Raw genomic sequence first — 19,543 nt, forward strand, 5'->3', positions numbered from 1 at the left:
AAATAACATTTTTAAATGTTTAAAAAAAAAAACATTTCATGTTATGAAAAATGTTGAAGATGAACGTGTAGAATGTTGTAACTACAAAAAAAAAAAGAAAAGTCAGTAGCCAGAGGAAAAGAAACGGTATGCAAGCGTCATTATCTTCTGTTGAGTTTGAACAGTATATTAGACGACAGACGTCAGAAAGTGGCCTATAAAGAGAGACGATGTCACGTCTACGCCATAGAGGTGTGCGATTTGGCTGTAACTAAAGTCATCTCAGTGTGGTCATCAGAGCATTCTGACCCTTTGAACAGTGCTGCGACGGCAAACCCGACAACGCCGGTAATTTGCGTAATCTTTCGGATCACCTAGTGGGAGAGTAATGTCTCCTAGAGGCATTAGTGTGGGTTTTTTGCACAAGCCAGGAATAATGTTCTACCATCTAAAGCCCTGTTTATGCCTGTGTGGTCTGCAGTGACGCTCGCCAAGCTAAAACCCAGCCTGAAACGGGCACCACACATTCCGGTTTCTCCTTACACACCGGCCACGGGAAAGCGGTGCGCCTGCACAGGGACCACCGCGGCTCACCTAAAACAGCACAGACACCCGACTGCAGCACGGACGCATGCTAAGGAGAAAATGATCCATATGAAATATCATGCAATAAATGATGAGGTGTCTGGAATCCAGCATGGCAGTGAGGTCTGAGGCAGTGTGTGTGTGTGTGTGTGTGTGCGCATGTGTGTGTGTTTTAACAGAGAAGGAAAGTACAATAGCGCTGCACTGAATGTGATGGATGCTTAATGCACTGCTGAAGGAATATCACTTCACATCACCTTGGAGCCTTAAGAGGCAGTTGTGGCTGAAGCGTTTCCTGTTCTAGCCTCGCCACATCCTGTAGAGCCATAAGAGATGAGATCTTTTTAAATATTTTTCTTCTTTAGGGCCGCAAGCTCACAATAGCTGAACTTTAGTTACGAAAGACCAAAGGAAAAGGGGAAAGCTAATAGTAAGGGTAATCATTTGACACTTGTGGTCTAGATAATGCTTCTTGAGCTCTAGAAGCACTTCGCTTGCACAGCTGATGAAGGACGTTGTCTCTGGAAACCTTGCACACGTTGCTACATATATGAATTAATTTATTCAATAAACCAAGTCAATTCATATAAATAAAAAGGATACACACACACACACACACACACACACACACACACACACACACACACACACACACACCCCATCCATGTGATTTCACCCTGCTGCAGCACATGCACACCAGTGTCTATGGCTGGGGAAACATGAGGATACGATATAATAGTCATATTGACAAAATAAGTGATTTTTTTTTTTTGGAGATAAAAGTATCATTAAATCTTTTTTAAATGTATCTTTATAGCTCATGTAGAATATGCAGCTTATATAATTTTCTACATTTAAAAAAAAAATCTTTTTTTTTTTTTTCTTTTTTTTTTTGCAGCATTACTGTTTTTCTTTCTATATCACCTCGTCCTGTAGCTTCTGCTTATCATGTTATCTTGTATACACTGATTATACTGCGACATAGACTTTTGCATATTGTCCAACCCTATACACACACACACCCTTCGTATTCCTCCTTCTTGATCAGCCTGTACAAGCAAAGTGTGTGTGACAGACACGTACACTTCCTGTCCTTATCCTTCCTTCTTAGTCAGCCTGTACAAAATATATATATATATTGTATACACACACACACACACACACACACACAGTTGACAAAAATCTGATTCTCACCAAGACAATTCAAAAATAGCAACCAAGTCTGCTTTCCTTGCAACAAACCATAAATCCATTCTGGCTGAATAATTACACACTCACTACAGGCACCCAGTGTGACCCTGAACCAGGAGGAAAAAAAACAATGGACATGAATTACTACAGCACATTTTTCACCTGAGCTGAAGACTGTGAGGCTGCTATGAGCCGCTGCCAAAGCTCCAGCCTGCAAGGTGTGTGAGACACGCTGATGAATCACTGCCGCTAATTCCCACTATGGAGGGCGCTGCAGGAGAGAGCAGGAGAAAGACAGACGTGATTTAACACTGAACCTACACCGGTCTCCACGCTGTCACTGCACGCAGGGGCAATTATGTAGCGCACACACATACACACACACACACACACACACACACACACACAGCAAGCACGTTGTTGAGTTATCCATCCATTTAAAGCCCAGAGAAACAACCCAGAAAAGGTGAATACAAATAAATATGAAGTGTTTGAGTGATTGAGGAATATCAGTCATGAGTCTGAGCTGCAATTAAAAACAAAGTGCGCTGATTTGATTGACTGTTAATCATCATCAAAGAGCACCAGGATTCTGTAAACTCTAGCAGAGAGAGAGAGAGAGAGAGAGAGAGAGAGAGAGAGAGAGAGGGGGAGAGAAAATCTCCCCGTGTGCTCAGTGCTGAAATTGAGATGAAGTTCTGTCGAAAAGTCGAGAGCCCTGGCCCCTTCCTCGCGGAGCCGGAGCTCATTCTTCGGTGTGGATGTGTGGAGAAAACGTTGAGCTGCTGACGGGACGAGGGGGGAAAAAAAAAGAAGAAGAAGAAGAAAAAAACAAAAAAACACAGCACCAGTGAAAGGAGGACGATAGAGGCTGTCTCACTCCACTTTTGTACTCTGATGTCACAAAACACATGACCCAGCCTCTCCAGTAACAGCCCACAAGGAGGGGGAAAAAAGTGTGTTTGAAAGCGTCCACGTTTTTTGGATGGTGAGAATGTTTCATTCCCCTCACAAACAACCACAGAACCACAAGTGCGGTGCGAGCGCTTTGCCCAGGACGAGCACGGGGAGCCACTGGGGCGTAAATGGTTAATCGGCGCGGGTCAACCCCACTCCCAGAGACCCGACAAGTCAGTAAGTACGCTCTAACCACACTCGTATCGGCTTCATTCTGCTCCATCCAATATCTGTGCTGTGTGCGCTTTACACTCACTCACTCACTCACACACTCACTCACTCACACTCTCTTTCTCTCTCTCTCTCTCTCTCTCTCGCTCTGACATGTGGCAATACACAAACAGTGTGCACTGTACTTAGCTCTTCATTAATGACATGTAAGACTTGCTGAGCTTTTTTTCTTCCATATGGCCTGATATGGTTTGTGCTCTCAGTTTAGCACGTCCAGGGTCACGGCGACCTCGACAGGAGACGTTATCGGACGAGGATATAACCAAGTGTGGCGATGGCATCTAACAGCCTTTTCAGCTCGGTCACTCCGTGTCAGCAAAACTTCTTCTGGGGTAAGTGCTGTGAACAAATTCTTTTTTTAATTTCGGTGTGCTGTGGTTCAGGCGCGGGTCATTCGGAAGCCACCTCGGCAAACTGCACCGGCTCCAGGTCAAGAAGCAGTCACACACATGCACCCACACACACACACACACACACTGACGCACATGCACACTTCATCATTCTAGGCTTAGGGCACGAGGCACGAGAGAGACTTCACGACAGTGAATACGTCCTGTGTTTACTTTTACAAACATGCTAAGAAGCTGACATGTTTGTAGAACTTAAATCTATATTTGTGGAACGATGACGAAGGGGGGAAAAAATGGCTTCGGAACATATAAACAGTGACTCCGTTTCAATTTACAGGCCGCATTAAAACAAGATGTGGGAGAACGTGGCTTTAGATGCGACTATGGAGGCGGGAGTGCGTTGTACACGTGTGTGTTTAAATCTATTTACAGACACATGCTTTGATTTGACCTGAATGTATTTCGGTTCTCAGCTAGAAACATGCGGAGGAATGTATTTCTTCGACACGAATGCAGGTTTACAAAGCTTCCCCCTCTATGCCTTCTTCAGGAGTTTAGTTTTGACTTTAAACACGAACAGGAAGCTGACTTCACAAATCCAAACTGTCTTTAAATGGAGCTTTTTGTTAAAAGAGGAGAGAAACGTGCGAGAAAAGTTTTGCAGACTGCTTTTTAAGAACTCCAGGCTGGAGAGAGAGACAGCACGGCCGCGAAGGTGACGGATAAAAAAAACCACACGCGAGAAACAAAATACATGCAAAGTGCATTTGAATACCACAAGATTTTCAAATATACTAATGTACGCAAAATGTGAAGGAAAGTGAATGAAGTAATCAAAGCATCGCCCACGAACCAGGACACCAACTACCAAAAAAAAAAAAAAAAAAAAAAGAGTTAACAATACAGAAGTAAATTCTATGTCAGAGTTTGTAGAAGTTTCGAATGAAATGCAGTACTTACAGAAGTTTCAGCATAAGACTTCTCATACTAGTGAAATGACAGACGTCTCCTGTAGAAACACTCAGCGCTGATACTGACACTGAGACCCGCAGTGGGTTTGTCATCACTGTCTGCGTACACCGACGCCTTAAACGCAAGACGAGGCGCCCGAGCTCAGGCTCAGTTAGTTTAATAGATATCTGAGCAGATAAATGTGTGTGAAAAGGGTTTTTTTTTTTTTTTCCATCAACTCGATTCAATGTTCTCTGTGATACTGAAAAAGCGAGCCTGATAGTAAACGAGTGAACCGAAGCGGATCTGGTGAGAGACACCGGGTCGGAGAAGGCGAGCCATGTCGGGGCCGTGATCCAGGCATGTGGTGTTAACCTCACAGTTCTTCAGGCATCACTAATCAATTCTGAGCGTGTTACAGTGCTCACGGGTGCATGTGCTTCTCATTTGGTGAACACGGTGGTCCTGTAGGCTGAGCAGTGAGGGTTAATGGCGTTAATTGGTTAAAACAACTTTAGCACTGAAATGTGATATTGATCAACCCAGCGAGTCTGAAACGCGAGTCTGAGGCCTGTAGGTGTTAAAGGTTCATGAAACTGCATTTAAAAGTCACCGGCACCATTTTTTTTGTTGTTGTTGTTTACATTTAAATGTATTTCCATTCAGACAAACAGGTCTCACCTGAGTTTAGTTTGACTTCCAGGTTGAAGCAATGTCCAGAGACTAATTATGGGTCTTTAACACGCTATTATTTCTGAGCGTGTTCCATCTGCTCGCTTACGTTTTTACCTAAACCTCAATCATACGTGTCTAACGTCGTGTGTATTTACTCTGCATCACTGTGCATAAACAAGTCCATTTTTCACGGTCAGGACAAATACCTCATCGTGTAACATTTACTGTAGTGCTGACACAAAGTGGGTGAAATTCCCAAATACAGTTGATATCGTTTTAGCAGAAGGTTAGACATTTTTGAACTGAGTTTAATAAGGACGCAGACGAAGTAGAGCACGTCTCTGAGCATGTGGGTTTCCCAAACAAAGAGGACCGATATGTGCAATCATGGAGACATTGAGACACGGTCAGACAATTTTAATCAAGCAACCGAAAAAAAGTGGAACACGAGTAAAAGTATGAAAGCTTTTTTTTTAAATTTATTTTATTTATTTTTTTGGTGGGGGGGGGGGGGGTGCTTGATGTCTTGCAAACCCCATGGTAAATAGAAAGGCTGTAAGAAAAATGAAGCCGCTCTTCAAAGGACTGAAGAGTAATTTGATATTGATACTGTTGGATAAGGAAGCTTTTTTAGCCTGATACAGCCACAAGACTTCAAAGTGCCGTGTCGTCCGTGAGTCAGGAAGAAGAAGCAGAGAAATGGATCATCTTTTAAGAAAGTAACAAGCTGCAGTTTAAAGATGCAAATGTAATAAATGACTCCTATTTTAAGCTCACGCTAAAAAAAAAAAAAAAAAAAGCGAGTGCTTTCGTGTGGCTCGGATGCTCTGGGTTTGTGGATTCCCTGTCAGTCAGCATTACTATGAAGGCAGGACTTCTTTTTCTCTAAAACCATAGCCATGCCTTCTGTGGTGTATTGATGAAGCAGATTCGTCAGATACAAAATTGAATCGTTCTCGTTATACACGTCTTTGCTGGCCTGACTTCAATAAGCTTAAACATCGATCTAATACTAAACACACAAAAAAAAAAAGGAGCTAGGACTCATTTGTGATGTCATGAACAATGTCAAAATAATGTCATAGTGAGTGAGAAACATTTCCTGTGTAGAGAGAAGTTCTGTCGTCTTTCTCCACGTGACAAAGGGAGGCATTGAGGTCTTCTGCGAAGAGCTTCTGAGAAAATAATCAAACACTTAACCATAGACTTGGGTTCTGCCAAACACAACATTAAAGCTGGGAAACAATAAATAGTCCCATAACATGAAAAAAAAAACTTCTGTTACATAGGATCCCAGTCAACAAAGCATCAGAGTGGCCACAAAGCAGCCCCAGGCCTCGCGCTGCCTCGCTGCCTCTGAAGCGGCGCAGTGGAAGAAGTGCACTGACACAGAGACTGCGCACGGAGACCAGCTACTAACAGGATGTTGATGGAAATGAATTTTTAGAAGCTCTAGAGTTAAGAGTTAAGAGCGCAGCAGCTTAGGCGCATTCTTCCATTAACTAATTGCTCGCTAAGCCGCATGGCACGATAGCCATCTGCTAAATGAATCACAGAGACATCGCAGCAGAGCCGGAGCGCAGAAAAACAGCAAGACGTGATTTACGTCTTCATTCAGAAAAAGCTTTCATTCACAACTTATTATTTTCCATCTGCCGAGACAATCGATCTCGGCTCGAATCATGATGTAAAAATAAATCTGACATTCTTTTGATTCTTTAGTGAGCAAACAGTCAAAAAAACACTGAATAGGATTTGATCTGAGAGCCTTCAGGAGTCTTTAGTCAGTTACAGCATCTCCGAATTCTTTTCAAGAGACTATATGGAAGAAGGAAAGGACACAGCTATAGAAACATGGAGTGCATAAACAGGATAATCGAAAGCCCTACATGCGTATCTTTTCATCCCACTTTAAACGTATCTTGGGTACGGCTTCAATTACCGGGGTACTTCTAGTGTGTGGAGGTTTCGGGGCAGATTTGGAGAGGAAAATATTTAATGTTCAGATAAGTGGACTTTGACTCCGGATGGCTGTTTTGACTCTACCATAATGAAGCGAGTCCAAGACTACAGAGACACCACACTTAACAAGGCTCTACCTGTTCTGTCCAACACCGGCCACAGCCAGAGCCAGCGTGCTCTATTGATTTAACCTCGGGTGGAATGCGAGCTTTTCTTTAACAAGGGCATTACTTTAAATTATTTATAATATGATACACACAAGGGCTATAAGGAAAAACAGAGTGTAAAAATGTGAGGCATGAGCCGGGCCGGTAGAGGAGCAGAGCTGGACGCATTGGCAGCGACTCTCATCCTCGGCTTCTCCTTCGAGCCGTGGCTTAGAAATTCACCACAAGGGAAATCTAGTGTTTTTAAACAAGCTTGTGTAATGCTTTATTTCCTCTTTATAATGTACATTTTGAGATCTAAACAACAAAGTTGAACTCGGAATCAGACGGTGGTGCAGCGCTCGCTCTGTGCGGAACAAAGAATGTTTAGACATTGTTATCCTAAGAGATTAATATCTGAACAGAATACAGGCTTCACACATAAACTGAGAGTAAAGTTTCTCAGAATAAATTCGAAGAAAATCTGAGTCCTTCCAGATCCGTTCTGAGAAAAGAAGCAAAGACGGGAAAGAGACGCAGATGAACGGCAACAGAGTAAATAAGACAATGTAATAGATAAACCTCCTGTGTAGCAACACGCGTATCGGATCTGTGACACACACACACACACATTCTCAGTGCACATGTAAAACAAACCATTAGCAATAAATAACAATACATCTTCTTTCAAGCTGCCATGGTAATCTGACCACAGCCATTAGCCTATGCAAGCACCACACACAGAGCAAAAACACACACCTGTGAGAATCACATTACCGCTCCGAGAGAAACATACAGGTATGACACATGCAATGTGTCTGTTTCAGCAGTATCCCATTCCCGGCTTGGGTTTCCGCTGCTTTCATGCCACGGTGCCATCACTTTGGTTTGCCACACAGCACACGGCACACAGCACAATCTCAGAGGATCTCATCGCTTTTTTCTTTTCACACACTTAAACAGGCTTAACAGCTTGACTTGAAACAACAGAAGTCGTGAAACTATCCCTGTACAGTATATAAACCGGCACACATCCTGTCTTCTAATATCGAGTAAAAAAAAAACTCCACATAAGATCAAATTCTGTATACGATTTCAAAATCTGCGATGAGGTCAGTGTTAAAGTCTAGAGCAGGAAAACAATGGCTCTGTGTGTGTGTGTGTGTGTGTGTGTGTTATTAAGTATTAACTCTACATCTGTTGTCAACAGTGCTGTTTTTCTGATTCGGCCGTCTGTTGACTCATCGTGTGACGGCATTCAGGAGGCTGCTATAGTGACTCCGGCTCCTGTTTCATTGTCTGCTGTGTTTACTGTAAGCCTCAGCTACTCGTCAAAAAGGTGTTTCGGGATCTGGGTGGATTCTGTGGGGAACTGACAGCTCTGTCACTGTGATGTAAAATTTATCAGTCGTAACCCCCTCAGTCAGGGTGACGCTGTCTACTGAAACCATCCTCCGTGGCTTTAAATATGTATAAGACGTCTAAAGGCAAATTCTGCAGGTTGTTGTTTTCCACATCAACATGAAAGGAAGTGTTTGAGTTCACTTGGAGGAAGCAATCTTAAAGAAAACAAGAGCAAGGAGTGGGAAAAACAAGCGCGAGCTGCTTTTATACAACTTCTCGGTTTAAGCTGTCGTTTTGCTGACAAAGACGAGTGAACACCTTCTGACTTTCTCCTCCAGCGCTAAATATTAACGACGTTATCTATTAATAAACATGATTCCCTCAAATAAGATATGAAGACTGCAGCAAATTAGGAGACGCAAGTCTAGGCATGGAAAGCAATACATTTCTGTTGTGGGATCATTTGGACTTTGTTTTTTTTTATTTATTTATTTATGTGCTAGACTTTACAAAGCTAACTGAAATATTCTTATAGCGACATTCGAAACAACCTTGTTAACCTCTTTTAGATCAGAATTTTTAGATGAAAAGTTTCTAGAAACCACATTTCTGTGTGTAGCTGTATAATGATCAGCGGCTGGAAGACAGCAGCTAACAGCATCTTTATTATTATTATTATTATTATTATTATAAGTTGGCTAATGAATCATTAATACCCTGGCAGTGATTTTTTATTCAGCGCAGTTCAAAGTGAATGACAGAACGTTTCATTCACACGGCTGACCAACACATCAAATCTGACCATTTGCACATTCAGGATTTTGTCAGGATGTTTTGTTCATTTGAGTCTCACATCATTAACTCAAGCAGTATGATAAGCATTCAGAAACCTGCAGACTTCAACAATAATAACACCAACAATAATATAATAATAATAATCCCAGATTCATTTCAACAATATGTACATTTAAGAAGTCACTAATCAGTTTTAGTCAGAATCCAGATCCAGGATCAGCACACACACGTGTGATTGTCTATAAGGACGAGGAAGATTAAAGGATGTTAATAATGAGCTCATGAAAGCTCTGACAACTCTATCAGTCTCTGGCAGCTTGTTGCTGGATGATGTTCAGCATGTTCACAGTAGAGTGTCCATAGTTTATGTGTTCCACACAACACTGTTAGGAGAGAAGACGTGTCTGACTGCACACTCAGACCTAACTCAGGGTGTTAATGGAGTCACGGTTGAAGTTTTTAACCACACATTAAAGAAGCTGAATTAATACTTAACGTTCTAAACACCGTCCCTAAAATAGGGATTTTTCTCATTTACTTGTTTTCTGTTAATTAGGATTAATTTTCTGGATGAATTTTTTTTTTGATGAATTTTAGGGGAAGTGTTTATAATCATACTGTAATTACTGTAACATTGCTGTGTGTGCGTATCTCTCTCTCCCTCATGTATATACACACACACACATACGTATATATGAGTTTAAAATTAATCTTGAAATTTTTGTACTATATTTCTTATGTTCTGTAAACGTCCAGTGTTAAAAGCACTAATCAAATATATTCAAATTATATATATATACACATATACATATATTTAAATTTTTAAATATATACATAGAAAGAAAGATTAGATAGATAGACACACATCTCTGTCTCTCTCTTTTTCTCACACCTCACACACACACTATATATATATATATATATATATATATATATATATATATATATATATATATATATATATATATATATATATATAAATAAATAAAAGCATCAGAGAGGTGTGTTTGTGGCTGTGGATTTCACAGCAGAAACACTGCAGTAAACAAATAATAGTGATGAGAGGCTCTATTCAGTCCCCAAATTACAGTCTGGTTAAGCGGAGACTGCGTGTGTGCCAACTCATTATTGCTGCTCACTTCCAAAGGGACTCGTCTCCATCCTGGTTTAGGAAAACATTCAAGGGGCCTTGGAAGTAAAGCAGTCTTTATGAGTGCAGAAGCCCAGGAGACAGTGTACGGAATTAAACACATGCCCACGGGGTGTCAAAACTTCAAGCGATGGTGTGGGAGGGCAACGGCTCAGACAGGCTGAGAAATGTACTGCATGCTCATTAATGGCTGCAAATGACTTTTTAATTATTCTCATGGGCCGCCGAATTATGATGATGATTACGATAGAGAGCATGCCCTTGTTAATAATCCAGGGAAACAAAAAATGTCAATTAAAGAAGAATTGAAGAATTTTGTGCTACAAGCTTGTATTTTATTTCAAGCACATAAAACATGAAGTTGCTAGACAAAAAAGTCATCTTCAATAAATATTATTTCAGCAGTGATGATACGGACTGGATTATTTTATAGTTCATAGAGGGGTGTGTGTGTGTGTGTCTGAGCATGAGTGTGTGTGCATAAGCATGTGTGTGCACACGTGAGTGTGTATGTGTGTGCGCGCGTGTGTGTCTGTGCAAGAGTGTGTGTGCGTGAGCGTGTGTATGCGTGAGTGTGTGTGCATGCGAGTGTGTGTATGTGTGTGTGCCCAGGTATGTGTGTGTGTGCAGGAGAGTGTGTGTGTGGTATCAGTGGATACAGTATGTCCCATGGAGGTGTAAGAGGGAGGGAGAGAGAGAGAGAGAGAGAGAGAGAGAGAGAGTGTGAGTGAGAGTGTGAGTGAGTGAGTGTGTGTGTGTGTGTGTGTGTGTGTGTGTGTGCGCGCACTCAGGATAGGGTCCGGCTCTGGCCTCATTTGACACTCAGGTTTTCTAAACAGCCTTTGGGTGTAGCAACAGCTGGGCTCTGCCCGTAGCCACGAGTCACAGATATGTGAGCACAAACACTTTTGTACTTCATTTAACAGAAACACACACACACACACACACACACAAACACACAAACACACAAACACACACACACACACACACACAGAGTAAATAAGTCTAATTCAGGGATCCTGGCTGTCCATGTCCACACAGTAAAAGACGAATGAGTTCAACTTTAAATTTCACTCTTAACATTTAAGTAATAAGTAAGTTTTCATTTTCAAGTTATAAAATGCCATATTTTTGGTCTATAATACTAATCCCTGGTGAGCTTTAGCAGTCATTAAAGTTTAGCACTCATTAAAGACATGGCTATAATATAACTGATAAACAAGCATCCCTAAAAAAGGGGTTTGTTGTTTTGTTTTAACTGTTTTTTTTAGGACCCTTCCAAATGAAGGCATGAAGCTAAGAGGGTCATGCCAACATTTCAGCACCTACTTCTCCTGTATAGTTCGCTTACCGCGGTGTTTATCTAAAACGTCCTAGTAGCTTTTTTCAGCTAGAAGCATTTCAGATATGAACGAGCAACAGAACACAGAAAGAAATGCTAGACAACCTCAAGCCCACAGAAATGCTGTTGTGGGTTAGGGAAGGGTGTACAAATACCATAGTATTAACACCATGCCGCAAATAAATATAGCAAAATAAATATTTGTCCCAAGTTTGCACAATTGTACATAAACTTAAAAAAAGGATAATTCCAGGCCTTATTGTCATAACTTCACATTTAAAAAAATAAAAACAAAAATAAATAAATTTAAAAAAGCCGCAAAATTGCCGATGTACAGAGTCGTGTCCGTCAGCGTCGGAGACACGAAGCCACAAAAATGTCCCTGTTTAACTATTTTATACGACTGGCACAGCAGCGATGAGCTTAGATGCAGCTTTCTCAGAGAGGCACTTCGACTGAGGAAGAGGTAATGATACGCTGCCACTTTTTATTGGCTAAATGACAAAAGACCGTTGGAGCAAATTCCCGTTTTCGTCCTCAAACCCTGGTATGAGGAGAATGTGGTCTACTTTTAGACAAAGTACAAAATTCATGTAGAAATAAATGATCATGAATATGATTGTTCTGTTCTTTTTGTCACTGATAATAATTTTTGGAAACATCCTCAGAAATCTTTGTCTTCTTTAACAAATAATTCCTTTTCTATTCACTTTTTCCTTTGTTTAATTGAGGAATAAAAGACAGTAGGACATGCTGTTAGAGGACAATTATCAGAGGCATGATGGTTACCACGCACAAGCTGATTATTTACTAAAAGCAGCTCACCCTGACGTGCTTTATTCCAAATGTTTCTTTATTTCTACTGTATTATCTCTACTGTACAGCAGATGGTAGAGTTTAATATCTTCTAGCTAAAAATATACATTTGGGGAAAGAACGCTTGAGGTCATTTTTTTTTTTGTTGTCTATTAATAGTCTATTTGAGTCATTTTATTTTTCATTGACTGACTATACGTTTAAAAGTTAAAGGGTTAAAGAATGACATATTGGATGTTTTACATGTTTATAGCTACAAGTCGCAGACGTCTGTGAAACGGTTATCAGTTACGTTATAACATCTTTCCCTATGCAGCAGCAAACACGAACCGTAAAGCTCTTCATCCTGAAGACTAAATCACTGACACTGGAGACTCCTTCTGCAATGTTTGAATCCTTTCCGCCACACAATTCCCTGTGAAAGCTGTCATTATAGACGCAATAACCAACAGAACGAGTGCATATTATAAACCTGATTAGCTTTGCTGTCCACACGGACAAATTAAATCAACACCTTCAGAATATTTACAATCGAGATTTTTAAAAACGGACAAAAATCAGCGATCTGTAAAACTTCTGAAGTCGAGCTCTGTCCGTGGCACGTGAGCGTCTTCTGTTTAATCCACAATTCACTGATCTGCCATTATATAAAGCTAACAAAGCCATCAATCATACAGGCCACCGCTTCCTTTATCGGTGTACAATAAATGTATTTAAACAGTGCGAGTAATTCAGGAAAAAGATGTAGGCGAGTCGGATCCACAAACAAAGGAAAGGCTGAACGTTGGCCATATTCAACTGTCTGTGTTATGCTTAGCACCTTATGCGTGTAGTATGGAATTTCCCGGTCCAAAGTAAGCACTTTTTAGTGTGGATGGGAGTATTAAATGTCAGGATGATTAGGAGGGGAAGGAAGGGCAAGTTTCTGAATCGTTTTTGAACGAACGGGAGAGTCGGACACGAGCGGCCGCTCGCTTTCAAAGCAGGCGGGGGAATAGATAGAGAGACAAAACGGCCGAGTTATTTCATACATGAGTGACAAAAGTGATCACTGGCACGGTTCCTAAAACAACAAACCTCGACTCTGAGCTCCTTTAGCTTTGACTGTCAAATTCTCAACACGCTGCTGCACCTAACTGAGTATTAATGGTGCTGCTTTAGTATTCTGACTCTAGCACAATGTGAGCTGGGCTAAAAGACCGGAATACCATGGGATATGCAGCTACAGTGTAATCTCTTCCAGTTTTGTTCTCGAGAAATGCCCGAGTACAGTCCATCTATAGGCCTAATGCAAAAAGATACTCTAAATGGACAAAATTTCCCTGTTTATCAGCTTCATATTGCTGAAACGCTGATGTTATCACATGACAGACAAAAAAAAAAAATAAAAATGCTCCAGAGGCTTGGTTAGATCGCTGGGACAGCAGCCTCCGTTTTCTTTTAAGAGCCTTGCTACAGTTCCATTTCTTCTCACATGAACCACAGCACTTCCTGCCATTTATAAGTACAAGTGATCTCAATTAAGGACCTCCATGAAGGCAGGAGGCGGCAGACAGTCATGGCAACGAGAGCCAGAGGAAACCGTCTTTACATTTTCCTCCCTCGGCGCTCCAGACGCTGTCGAGAAAGAAAAAAAACGCACACATGCTCCGAAAACGTGCCTGTTTTACAGTCCGCAGACATAAATGTCAGGATCACGCAGTTTACTAGCGTCACTCTGACTGACTCTCGTTCAGAAAGAAGCGCCAGTGCAGAGTTATTAGTGTGCGATGGAACAGAAACATGATGAATACAGGAAAGAGAGGGATGGCTGTGCCAGACGAATACCACTGTAATACGTTATGCTGAGGAAGCTCCATGACACACAATGAATAGATTTTATTCTACTTTCATTGTTTTGGAAAACTGAGGATTGCAAAATGGAACTTCAAGAGCTTTTGGGCAAAAAAAAATCATTTCTTTTGTTTTATTATTATGAGTGTGATTTCGTAAGCACGCGTTCAGTATCATGCTGTAGACGTGCAAGCGAGCGGTAATGCAGAAGGTCTTAGATGTGAACGCTTCAGCTGAACTGCTCACGCTATTCAATATCATGTCAGGCTTTTTTTTTCCTGACTGTGTTTTTCTAACTTTTTTAATTGAGTCATTTATATGAAGATGTTTACATTCTTTGACATGCGTTACTAAACGTCACTTTTTGACGAAGATCTTATGTTGGGCGAATACTGATGTTACGAGGAAAATAAAGGAGGGGGGGGGGGGTAATAAAGATAAAAAAGATCTTTTTTTTGACTGGTGAAATTCAGAAAATGAATGAATATTGAATGGAGTTAATATTAAAGCAAGATTTAACACTGGTGTCATTTTCTGAAAACATCATTTCAAATACAAAGGTTCTATTTCGAGTGAATTGTTTTTGTTTATCTGCCATTTCCGAGAACACTAAAAGTCTCCCCAGGTGAAGCTTGCTGGCAACACAGCGGGATAAATTACTGCGGCTTCACCGACCACAATTGCTGTGCTGGAACAAAAAGGTCTGGATTGCAGCAGAAATTCAGTTTTTGTCTCTCTCTCTCTCTATCTCTTTTTCTTTTTTTACTTCACATTGGTATAATTAGAAGACCGGCCTCGTATGACTTCGAGTTCAAGTCCAATTCTTAATGGAAAGACTTAATGGACCAAGTCATGGACTCGCATTCTCTAAACTGACGAATAAATCAGTTAACGTTAAACGATATCCGCAAAACATCAATGGTTCAAAATGAATAACGGCGAGTCACGGCCTATTCTTATCCCCGCCACAGAATGTGAGCTCCGGATGCATATTCTTTATTACAGCAGTGATGAACATAATGTCTGTGGCTAATTGGCTTCCCGATGGTGCAGAAAGTTTGGACGCGTTGGACGACGCTGAGGTTTGGTGAATAGTGTGCGACTTTCTCACATCTGACACGGCCACATAGACTGGCTGCTTTTGAACTACGGATGATCATGATGACGAGTGACGTTCGTATACACGTTAGAAAAAGCGCATGAAAGTGTGTGTAATGTGTGTGTGTTTGAAAAGAATAAGTCTCTGATACGTTTATGCCGTGCCGAGCAGGCTCGCTCCGTTTTGATATTTAGGAACTGTAACATGAGAAGTTCCTCAGCAGTTGGTTGAATGACGGTGTGAAAAAAGTAGCTGGCTAAAAAGTCTCATCTACTCACATCATGCTCTGCAGCTCTGGGATGAAACTGATGGGTTTTCCGGATCCTCTCGCTGCCATTGAGGTGCTGCTGGCTGCCATGGGGCTCGCAGCACTGTTGCTCATCTGTTACACACACACACACACAAAACGCATTTGACCGTGTGCTCCATCAAAGCCCGAGGCAATTATAAACCCACTTCACAAAGAAAATGTTTCCTGATGATCAGACAGGAGGGGGAAAAAACACGCCACATGGGACGGAACCTGGATGGTAACAGAAGACGCTCTGAAATGTGGCGCGTGATATTTACTTTTAAGGGTTGTAGAATGGAAAGAAGTGTCACGGTGAGCAGCAAACAGACTGGCTAAGCTCCTTTTTAATACATATTAGTGATTTTAAAGCCATACATGTGTAATTAAAGTGTTCAAGCGCTCATAGAAGAAACTATTTACACGAATCGTTTCGTTTCATTTCGTGTATGAAATTGAGCCTCGTTTTAGTGCGAATTCAGCACTGAGTCTTTACGGGATGCAAAACGGTGCTGCTGTCTCTTATAAGACACATTTTTCAAACTAGTAAGACAGCATTACGTTTTCAGCATCTGGTTCTACTTAATGATGCACCAATAACATTTCTCCAGCGTCGATACCTATTAAATATTACCCAAAATCAAGTACCCACAGATACCAACATTACTCATTCAGTTTCAGCAGTTGTAAGTGGACTGTAGGAGCAAAAAAAACCAAAAGAAACACACAACTGTTATTGTTCGTCTTCGGCTGAGGTTTAAGTTGGATCACACACTAGAACTCGAAGGCCACAATATGAAAATAATAGCAATAATGATAAAAGAAACCATTTGAAATGAAACAGGAGAGAAATATTGCGACATGGATGCTGTGGGTCAATGTTGAAAAAGAAGCCAAGAAAGCCAAAAGACAGTTGTGCTGTGATACATGTACAAAACAACATTACACTGTATTATTAGCGACGCTGAGATAACGTTAATGAATGAACTAATTAATCAATTTGTAATTATTTAGTTAGATATTATGAAGTGTCTCGTATCAGCATCAGGATTGTCAGCGGTGCAGCTGAAGGTTTAAAGGCATGTAAAAGCTCATCTGCAGAGCTGACTTCTAATAAAGGATCTCTCATGCAGTCCAAAGACTGAACTCATCAAAAAAAAAAAGATCATTAAAGAAAAGTTGATTGTTTAAGGAAGTGGGAACATGTCATCATGTGCTGCACAGCAGATAACATTCATCACAGCTATCCACACATTTTGCAGTTAGGCTTCATCAAATATCCCCCCGGCTTAATAAAACAAATTAACAGGATGCTGAAATTTACCTGGAAATGGACCTTGTAAAATTTAAATGTTCCATTATTGAGTGTGGAAACATTTACATTTGGAAGCAGAGCCAGGTGAGTTTTGATGAGCCACCAGATTTATTTGAACAAAATCACCTGATGCACAGCTGCTGGCTCGACTGATTTCAAAACCACAGCCTTCCTTTTGCCAGCCAAGTCATCAGACTATCAAATCACACAGGTGGATTGCCTTTTTTTCTGAACAGATGAGAACAAAGGCAGATGACAAAAAAAAAAAATTGCTTGCTTTATTGTTAAGAACAATTCACAGTCCAAATAAATGCTGTCCACCCCCTCCATACATCAAAGCAGGAAACACACAATAAGGCAAACATAAAACTGCTAAGTTTACACTGGAGGAAAGCGAAGGGTTTCAAGCCGTCCCGAGAGCAGAAGCACAGACAGCGCTAGCTTCCCCAATAAATACATCCGAGCATAAAATTTTAAATCCTTCTGTTTTCGCCCCCTCTGTTGGATGAAAGCTGGAGCCTTTGCTTTGACTTGTGAAGGCAGATGGTCACCATACTCAGCAAAATGAACTCAGATGTGGCAAATGAATCAAGATTACTTCAACATGTAAAGCTCTGTAAGAGTGCCTCAAATCGAATGAGAACAGGGAAGCCTAGTCTATTTATTGCATTTCGCTCTCTATAATTAACTAGACCGTTATATAGCTTCTTGCTGAATTTTCTTTTTTTCAACAGATGCCTAGTTATTACATTATACTGATTGAATCTACTCTTTAGATGTTAAGGCAGTTTTAGGATGATTGAGCAAAAAAATCTATTGTGTTATATAAACTAATCGAAATATGACATTGCAATGCTTAATGCTAGTATCTAAAGAAATATCATGTCATCTGATTGTGTAAATTCTTTTCCACATTAAATCAATTTATGTGGCTGTAGTGTCCGTTAATAAGTTTCTCATGCACTGATATTAATGGGAAAAAAAAACTATATTTTACAAGGAACAAAACCATTAAAAGTCAGACTGACAGACTTACTGTTTTAACAATCAATTAAATCTGCCCAGAAATGTAAGAAAAACATAAAATTTAAAAAAAATAAAATAAAACGGTTAGTCTACAATCATCTCAATTTAGCTATCCCAAGATTTACAGTCCAGCATCATAAAATATTGGGGGGGGAATAAGAAACAAATTTAGGAACTGCTGAATCGGGAGAAGTAATTTAAGGCTGTGTCGTTGTGGAGGTTATAATGAAGAGGCAAAAAAAAAAGTGATTTAATGCTGTACAAAGTTTTATATCACTCCCACATCCTCGACCCAGCACCCCATACATCCCTGTGCCATGGCCTCCACCTCCCCATGTTTGCATAAGAAAGTGAAATCATGCAAAATCTATTTCCCTCCATCCAAAAGTGCGGAGCAAAGACTCTTGGAGGTCTATTCAAATGAGAATGTGGTGGGATAAGGCTCTGGTTAAACGAGCGAGCGTAGTAAAATCGCACTCAGTCTGAGCCCCCACCCCCCCACCCCCACAGTGAAGTGTGGCGCCTCATCTGCTGCCTGCCTGCCCTCCACACACACACACACACTTTTAACAAACAATGGGCATGTGGAAAAGTAAGCTATCAGCCACCACTCAACTACAGCTTTTATATCCACAATTATCCCAAAACCACACTACCCACCCGCCTTAATAGGCATTAACTTAACTCCAGCATCCCTCAGTGAAGAGCAGAGATGAGGATTTCTCAGGGGCTTCAAACACCAGACCTGTGATGGGCTTTTCTGTCTAGCCTGCAGATGGAACTAGTGTGAAACAATCACAAACGTGAAACGAGCAAGTTAAAAGGCAGTTTGCTTCTTATTCGTCTCCAGTAACACTTTGTTTCTGATGCCAAGCACTTAAAAAGTTCAAAGTGTACTGTAAGCTCAGCTAACGTCTCACAACGTCTCATAACATCTCACAACGTCTAATAACATCTCATGTCTCATAATGTCTCACAACATCTCATAACCTCTCACAACATCTCATAACCTCTCACAACGTCTCATAACGTCTCACAACGTCTCACAACGTCTCACAACATCTCCGGCGCGAGCTCACAATAACAACAACGTGCGTGGGAATGTGCACGCTTATAAACGCTCATAGCAACAGAAGCGTTTCTATAATGCCTAATATAATCAATAAGACCTGTGAATAATCTCAGTGCGGAGTTTCGTGTGCACACAAACATGCATGAGATCTAAAGCAGTTTCACTATGAATGTAAGGAGGTCACAACAAACACGTCTAACTCGGAGCCTATAATGTTTCCGCACACTTCAAAATGTCATTCAATTACCTCTCTGTGTCTATTAGACAATAGCTCCTTTCGATGTTTACTCTCACTCTCGCCTCCTATCACACAGCTATTCAACTTTCCGGGTGAGTAGTTTTAACGTCACACCGGCTGGCGCGGTGATTTGTGGGTATTGTAGTTTTACGTGCCACGTGCCGCTATAGCGCGACAGGGAGCCTGCAGTGCTGCTG

General features: G+C 41.0%; 1 protein-coding gene across 4 annotated transcripts in view; it reads right to left on the reverse strand.

The window, feature by feature from the left end:
• supt3h (SPT3 homolog, SAGA and STAGA complex component) overlaps positions 1 to 19,497 on the reverse strand; it is an 86,377-nt gene extending 66,880 nt beyond the window's left edge. Inside the window, exons 1-3 of one of the 4 annotated variants that reach the window (XM_060879512.1) lie at positions 19,356 to 19,371; positions 15,685 to 15,788; positions 1,918 to 2,026 (exon numbers count right to left, since the gene is read on the reverse strand). Coding sequence is in view for 3 of the 4 variants with exons in the window: in XM_060879510.1 (XP_060735493.1) it covers positions 15,685 to 15,788 (104 nt within the window). In the remaining variant the exon portion in view is untranslated. Of the gene's footprint in view, positions 1 to 1,917; positions 2,027 to 15,684; positions 15,789 to 19,355 lie in introns of all 4 variants that reach the window. The other 3 variants (XM_060879510.1, XM_060879511.1, XM_060879513.1) reach the window with 3 other exon arrangements.
• Positions 19,498 to 19,543: the final 46 nt, after the last annotated feature.

Source organism: Tachysurus vachellii, chromosome 10, assembly GCF_030014155.1.
Source record: "Tachysurus vachellii isolate PV-2020 chromosome 10, HZAU_Pvac_v1, whole genome shotgun sequence".
NCBI lineage: Eukaryota > Metazoa > Chordata > Actinopteri > Siluriformes > Bagridae > Tachysurus > Tachysurus vachellii.